We start from the raw sequence: 6,924 nt of genomic DNA, 5'->3' as shown, positions 1-6,924 counted from the left end.
GGTTTCCATTGAAGTCAATTTTATAATTAGAATTCAATAGAAAGTGTTTAGAGTATGAACTTTAGTTCCATTGATTTTATCTTAATCAACACCCACAATCAAAATGATTAATTATTAATGATTTTCAATGTACAAAATTAGGCAGAGCCAACATAGCAAGGGCTATGTAATTAGATGGCTGAAAACAAACCCTAATTAGCCGGAGCTAAGTTTACACACTAACACACCTGTCAATGATTAATCAACTAATTAATTAATTTAATTAATTAAACCCGTTAACCCAACCTTCCATTTCTCATTATAAGTACCTCTCATCCCTGCCAAATTCAAACAAAAAAGAAAAATTATATATAAAAAAAAAATTCTTTGTTTCTCTTCTTTTTTGTATTTTCTCTCTGTCGTTTCGTTCCGTTCATCTTTGATCTCCGTGTTGAAGTTGTAACATCAATATTCGTGAGAAAAAGAAGAAGATATATAGTATATAAGATGGGTTTTCTTCACAAGCTTTGGGACGAAACGTTGGCGGGTCCCACACCCGAAACGGGTCTGGGCAAGCTCCGAAAGTTTAACAACTCATCCGCCGGCGGCCCAGCGGTGGCGGAGGATGTTCCGATCAGCCGCAGCATCACCATTATTCGGACTCACTCTGGTTTGGGAAGCACCTCAACCTCTGCTCCTGCCTCTCCTTCTTCTGTGCCGGACACCCCTTGCACCCCCTTCTCTCGTTCGTAACACCTCTCTCTATAAAGCACTGAACTTTGACGAACACAAGTTGTTGACTTTTTCTTTCGATTAAATCGACCAGTTTTTAAGAATGTTACGCTTAACAATTGCAGCGGAGGCGCCGGGCGGTGGTGTCAAGAAGTTCACGAGGAGAAAATCGTCAACGGTGGAGGGTGCTGAAAATAGAAGTCCGACGATTTACGATTGGTTCTCTGGTTTCTGTTTTGCCCTTAATATCTACGACATTTAACATGGCAGATATGCCGCTTGCATTTACGTGCATGTTTTGTTGTGTAAAACTTTTCTTATTGTTGTTTTTGTGCTTTGTTTGCACTGTGCAGGGTGATCATGAGCGCTTTGGATCGCTACTGAGAGTGGAAATGAGATGTTTTGCTTTTGAACTGACTTGAATATCATCCCGCAGAGGCAGAGAGGGATTACGTTTTCTGTACATACAGCAACACTGATTTCAATTTCCCTAGGGAATCATGTTATTTTATTCATTGCACCTTATTACTATGTACATATTATATGGTATGAAGTATACGAATACATCAGTACTACCTGCTTATAAAATGGCTCAGGTGATTTGCAGGGTGTATCCACCAGATTGAGTCAGTGCTTCATGGGATTCCAAGGTTGTGAAAGAGTAGAAAACCAGCTTTTGTATATATGTTTTTTTTTTCCTTTTGATTTCTTGGCTGTTGTAAATATGACTTTTGTACTCTCAGATCTCTATTGGTGAACTCAATGAAGGTTGAAAATAGTTATTGTATATAAATGAATATATGTTTCTGCTTTTTTATAGACCCTTGGTGCTTAGTGACATATCTTTATACATACATAATCAAAAGATTGAGCATGCATCAGCTATTAACTCAAATAGATGATTAATAGTTACATGAAGATGTATGGCCTCAAGCAATCAATTTGTTCAATTCAAAGGACTAAAAGAGCGATTATTGTTTGAGGAAATTAAGAGGTAAATGCTAGGATGACACTTCCTTAGAAATTAAGCATTCTATAGCAATTTTCTGTCAAAATCTGAAAGGACAGTTATGGTTTAACCCCAGCTTCGTTTAGGTTGAACAAGTCTTCACCTTCTCAATCAGATCAGCGGCATCTTGGACGGTGGAGATGTTCTCAGCTCCACCTTCTCCAATAGAAATTTCAAACTTTTCTTCCAAAGCCATCATGATTTCAACCTGTTTAAATTTAGGCATATCAAAACATATGTAAGATTAATACTTATTTATCTTCTATCATGTAAGATAGAACTAAAAACAGTGCTAGAATTTGAGGCCTTACAGTGTCAAGAGAATCAGCACCCAAATCTGAAAATTTAGTTTGCGGAGTCACAGTGGTTTCATCAATAGAAAGTTGCTTTGCAATTGTGCATTGGACAATTTGCAGAGTTTCTGGATGAGCCTTCGCCCAGTAAAGGAAACACATAAGAGAAGCCAACAAAACAAGAGACTTAAGAAAGAAGTATTTAACAGGAGAAAATGGGAGAAAGAAATTATTACAACAGAGCAAGAGATTGTAGTATTAAAGCCAGCAGAGCGTGTATAGGTCACTTTTGTTGCCTTCTTCAACTGGAGTTTATGTTTTAGCCCACTAAATACAGAACTTTCCTGCATAAGAAAACAAATTTACACATTTCATGAAAAGCAATCCTGTTTAAGTTGAAAAGAATCACTATAGACAACAAAATTCTCCCTCTGATAGAATATAACCTAATTAAGGACTTGAATTTTAGATTTCTGGTTAAGTCAGAACAATTTTGACTTAGTTAATCCATGTCTCTACTACTTAAACAACTGGTAAAAGATACAAACTTAATTTGACGAAGAAAATGGTGTCTGTCATACCATTGTGGACAGTTTCTTCATTTGGTGAGTGGTTGTTGTTCTGACCCCAGAATTGAAGGAGAGGGTAGCCAATGAAGTTGATGAAGTGGATAGAATATAAGCCATGACTTATTTGGGGAAGTGCTCAACCAGAAAACTAAAATTCCTAAGAACTTTATTGACTATACTCTAATGCAGATTTTATATGGTTGATGCCATTGAGAATATAAACAGATATAAATAAATAAATAAATATATATATGTACGTGTGTGTAACTATTTAGATCAAACAGCTAATAGGTTATCAGTTGGAATCGATGATTCAGAAAAATCATTCTGAGGAGCCATAAATTGGACGGAGTGCACCAGAAAATGTGTCTTTTTTACATTTGAGGTATTGATTATTGAATGAGCCATTCCATGGCATGATGCAAAATATATTCCAAAAGGACAAAGACACTTCCTATATTGATGTTTTCATGGTGCATGTCGCTCATCCTTATTTTTGTCTGCATTACAACTGATCAACACAATGTCAATGAGACAAGACAGTACATACCTTTGTCATTGTGTTTTATTTTAGGTATTTATCATCCCAAAGTCGCAATAATCCAAATTAACGAGTCAAGTTTGATCAGGTTATTATTTAGGGGATAGAAATACTGACATTTTCTTTTTTTTAGAAATGCTAATAAATTATTCCTTTAATAAATATTTTATTAACTAAAGTTTATTGAAAAATTAAAAAATTGTAAATTTACAAAGTTAAAACACTGTAACATTTATTTTTTCAATTTAAGATATCAAAAATGAATTCGTTTTACGTTTCAAAAATTAAAAATATAGCTAAATCTAAATTTTACTACGCGGAAAGGCTGATAAAGGGAATAACTTTACAAAAATTGCTCCAAATTCCCGAAGTAACCCTTTGTATTTCATCCTTTCCATAAATAACTTCTATTATTTTTTTTTTCAATGATTGCTAGTTGACATTTTGTTAAATGAAATTAATTTAATTTTAAAAAAAAATTATTTTTCAAATATAAAGAAATAATTATCTACTATTATAATTTATGTGCAATTGTAATTACTAACCATTAAACTAAGTTATAACATGAATATGACAAAGATTTTTAGTGATTGAGTATGCATTTTTATTGGTGATCGTAAATATCAAATATTAATGATTTTAGAAGGCTCATCAACCTAATAAAAGATAGATAGAAATTACGCGTATATAAATATAATTTAAAAAGGTTATATTAGGAATGATAATGTGAGATGCGTTAAGCGGATCAGCTTGCAGGTTTCCAATGTTTATGAGTCTACTTATCTACATAAGTCTGACTTGCATATACTGACTGGTCCGCATTTTCTAGATTTAACATTTGTTTGAGTTGGTGATGTTATTGCAATGTGTTGATCATTGTGTTGTAGTTATATTCATGGGCTCTTATTATCATATATTGAATATATTTTATTTATTTTAATAATATAAAAATATTATGCAAAGTATTTCATAATCACAAAATTATGCAAAGTCATGATATTTGAATATATGATATGATCTTTATCAATTAAACTAAAAAGGCAAATATGACATAAAAGTAAAGACCATCATGCATTATACAACATGAAATAAGCTCTTTTTTTTTATTAAAGTTAATTATGCACAATCTTGATTTTTAATTACAAAGTGTAGGTATACTTTCAAATTGTATGTAGTTCTAAATATATTTATATCAATAAAAAATATTCAAAATGTTAAATTAAGAGATATTTAAGTTATTTATGGATATTTGTACCAATAAATGGAATAAGTTGTGTGATTCTTAACATGATCATATATAGTATATCATTAAGTTGAGTCAGAAAATTTCTTTAAAAAAAGTGATGCGATTAGCCTAGGGGTTCTCAGGTCAAAAAGAATGCGAGACACGTCGTAATATTCAGTCCATTTTGATAAGCGTGACAGACTAGTCCAACCCGTATTTTACAAGTCAAGTGTGAGGCGGGCCTAAACGAACCAAACCAACCTGCATTGTCACTCCTTAGTTATGTTGGTCTCGAAAAATAATAATCAAGTATTTATATTATCTCTTGTTTTTATCTCCATGCATAATTATTATCATCTCACGCATATATCGGATAAATTAATAATATAAAAGTTTTATCATAGCAATGAAAAACTAAGTAAAGTAATGTTTCTTTTACTCTTTTCGTAAAGTTAAATATTAACTTTACTGTATGACTGTCTGGTTAGTCATAAACCAGATGGTCAACCTTGACTCGGACTATCCAATGAGTCATTTGGGAGACCAGTCAGTCATGTCAGATCGGTCAACCTTAATATGACCAACTTAAAGGTAAAGTGTACTGTTAATATAGTTGACTTTAACATTAGGGTGTCTTCAACATATACCATCTAAATGGTTAGACTCCATAAAACTTGACTTTAATCTTATACTCCCAAACACTAAGAATTAACCATAATAGTGTACATTTCTTTTCTATAAAATGTATAAATACATAAAATTTATTATGTTTACGATTATATGTGTAACGTCCCAGATTATATATGTAAGCTTTTCTTTAATTTTCAATTAAATGAAAACCACACACAGGATCTTGAATTTTCATGATACTCACTATTTTCTCATACACAGTAAAGAAGAACTAACCTGGGTCCATTGTGCACTTCTTCCTGTCTCTTCCTGTCAAATGTTCTCTCTCCTCTTACTCCTCCTTAATGCCTTCTTGATGATATAGAAGTTGTAGGATGGTTTTCTCTGTCAGTTTCTCTTCTTTTCTGAGAACGTTACGTTCTCTATATCTCTTCAGAAACTTAATGTGTCAACAGAAGTAAAACTTTTTCCTCTTTTATGATATTTTAATTAACTTTAATAAAATACCAAAATGCCCTTTTTAGAGTGAGAAGAGAGGGATTAACTTTAATAACTCTAAAATAATCCCAATAACTTTAATACTTTAATATTCTAATAATCATCACATTAGAATCCTTACATTAAAGTTATACTTTAAATTACATGAACCAATGTAAATTATTAATATAATTTAACATTCTCCCACTTGGTTCATGTGATGACTTGAAGATCTAAAATAAACTTTAAGTGCGCACCATTCATTAGAATTATCAAGTCATCATCCTTATATGAATTGAAATAATCGGATCATGGCGGGCAAAAGTCATGATCGACAAGATTCCTTCCATGTATCACATAATCAAAACAACTCAACATAACTTTAATCAATCTTATAACTTTCATGTCTCTAAAGGAGACCTATCATGTCACCACAATCAATAATACATGTATATAATTTAATGTGGATAACAATAGAATAAAGAGAAACATAACTTTAATTGAATTCACAAGTGTCATAACAATACAAGCATATAACTATACATATCCATAAAGATAGATAACATCATAACGTTAATATTGACTTATCCATAATGCCCATACTTTCAACATGGCCAATAAAAGTTTTGGGCGGTAGTCCTTTAGTTAACGGATCTGCTATCATCAAATCCGTACCAATATGCTCAATCAACACTCTATGTTTCTGCACTTCTTCTTTGACTGACAAGTACTTCAAATCCATGTGTTTAGCACCCTTTGAGTACTTATCATTTTTAGAGAAGAAGACGGCTGCGGAATTATCACAATAAATCCTTATCGGCTTAGCTATACTGTCAATAATGCCAAGCCTCGATACAAAGTTCCGCAACCACAAGGCATGAACTGTGGCCTCAAAGCATGCCACGAATTCAGCCTCCATGGTGGAAGTAGCAATGACTGATTGTTTTGCACTTTTCCAAGAAATTGCTCCTCCAGCCAAAAGATAGACATACCCAAATGTGGATTTTCTTGAATCCACACACCCAGCATAGTCTGAATCCGAATAGCCAATCACTTCGAGATGATCTGACTTTCTATAAGTGAGCATGTATTCTTTGGTACCTTGTAAGTACCTAAGAACTTTCTTTGCAGTTTTCCAGTGATCCATTCCGGGATTACTTTGATATCGGCCTAACATTCCAACAGCAAAACTGATATCTGGCCGAGTACAAGTTTGAGCATACATCAAACTCCCAACCACTGACGCATAAGGAATAGACTCCATGGCCTTTCGTTCCAAATCATTCTTGGGACATTGCATTTGACTAAACTTGTCTCCTTTCTGAATTGGAACTATTCCAGGAGAACATTTTTCCATTCTGAATCTCTCTAACACTTTATTAATATAGCCTTTTTGAGACAAACCTAACAATCCTTGTGATCTATCACGAAATATTTCTATTCCTATCACATAAGATGCCTCATTCATA

General features: G+C 33.0%; 2 protein-coding genes across 4 annotated transcripts; one reads left to right on the top strand and one right to left on the bottom strand.

Annotated features, from left to right (window-relative positions):
- The first annotated feature begins 324 nt into the window (after positions 1–324).
- Positions 325–1,530, top strand: LOC108346991 (dormancy-associated protein homolog 4). Of its 3 annotated transcripts, none has more exons than XM_052868567.1 (3): positions 325–724; positions 837–911; positions 1,065–1,530. In XM_052868567.1, the coding sequence occupies exons 1-3, from the start codon at positions 487–489 to the stop codon at positions 1,067–1,069; spliced, it is 318 nt and encodes a 105-aa protein (XP_052724527.1). In that variant the 5' UTR covers positions 325–486; the 3' UTR covers positions 1,070–1,530. The 3 variants fall into 3 exon arrangements, with proteins under 3 accessions (XP_052724527.1, XP_017441561.1, XP_017441562.1); XM_017586072.2 differs by having other exon boundaries at positions 326–724; positions 837–930; XM_017586073.2 differs by having other exon boundaries at positions 326–724; positions 837–938.
- A 105-nt stretch (positions 1,531–1,635) lies between these two features.
- LOC108346990 (acyl carrier protein 1, chloroplastic) lies at positions 1,636–2,819 on the bottom strand. The gene is made up of 4 exons (XM_017586071.2): positions 2,595–2,819; positions 2,250–2,357; positions 2,032–2,151; positions 1,636–1,928 (listed from the first exon to the last, which is right to left on the bottom strand). The coding sequence occupies exons 1-4, from the start codon at positions 2,697–2,699 to the stop codon at positions 1,803–1,805; spliced, it is 459 nt and encodes a 152-aa protein (XP_017441560.1). The 5' UTR covers positions 2,700–2,819; the 3' UTR covers positions 1,636–1,802.
- Between the last annotated feature and the right edge of the window lie 4,105 nt (positions 2,820–6,924).

The sequence above is a fragment of the Vigna angularis genome, chromosome 9, assembly GCF_016808095.1.
Source record: "Vigna angularis cultivar LongXiaoDou No.4 chromosome 9, ASM1680809v1, whole genome shotgun sequence".
Classification (NCBI taxonomy): domain Eukaryota; kingdom Viridiplantae; phylum Streptophyta; class Magnoliopsida; order Fabales; family Fabaceae; genus Vigna; species Vigna angularis.
Note: the sequence above shows the minus strand (reverse complement) of the source record. Positions and strands in the feature narration are given on the sequence as shown.

Coding starts and splice junctions, on each gene's coding strand:
- LOC108346991 (XM_017586072.2), top strand. CDS start 487: ATGGGTTTTCTTCACAAGCTTTGGGACGAAACGTTGGCGGGTCCCACA. Junction 725..836: donor CCCTTGCACCCCCTTCTCTC/GTTCGTAACACC, acceptor TAACAATTGCAG/CGGAGGCGCCGGGCGGTGGT. Junction 931..1,064: donor AGTCCGACGATTTACGATTG/GTTCTCTGGTTT, acceptor TGCACTGTGCAG/GGTGATCATGAGCGCTTTGG.
- LOC108346990 (XM_017586071.2), bottom strand. CDS start 2,699: ATGGCTTATATTCTATCCACTTCATCAACTTCATTGGCTACCCTCTCC. Junction 2,358..2,594: donor TGAAGAAACTGTCCACAATG/GTATGACAGACA, acceptor TTTCTTATGCAG/GAAAGTTCTGTATTTAGTGG. Junction 1,929..2,031: donor GTGCTGATTCTCTTGACACT/GTAAGGCCTCAA, acceptor AAATTTAAACAG/GTTGAAATCATGATGGCTTT.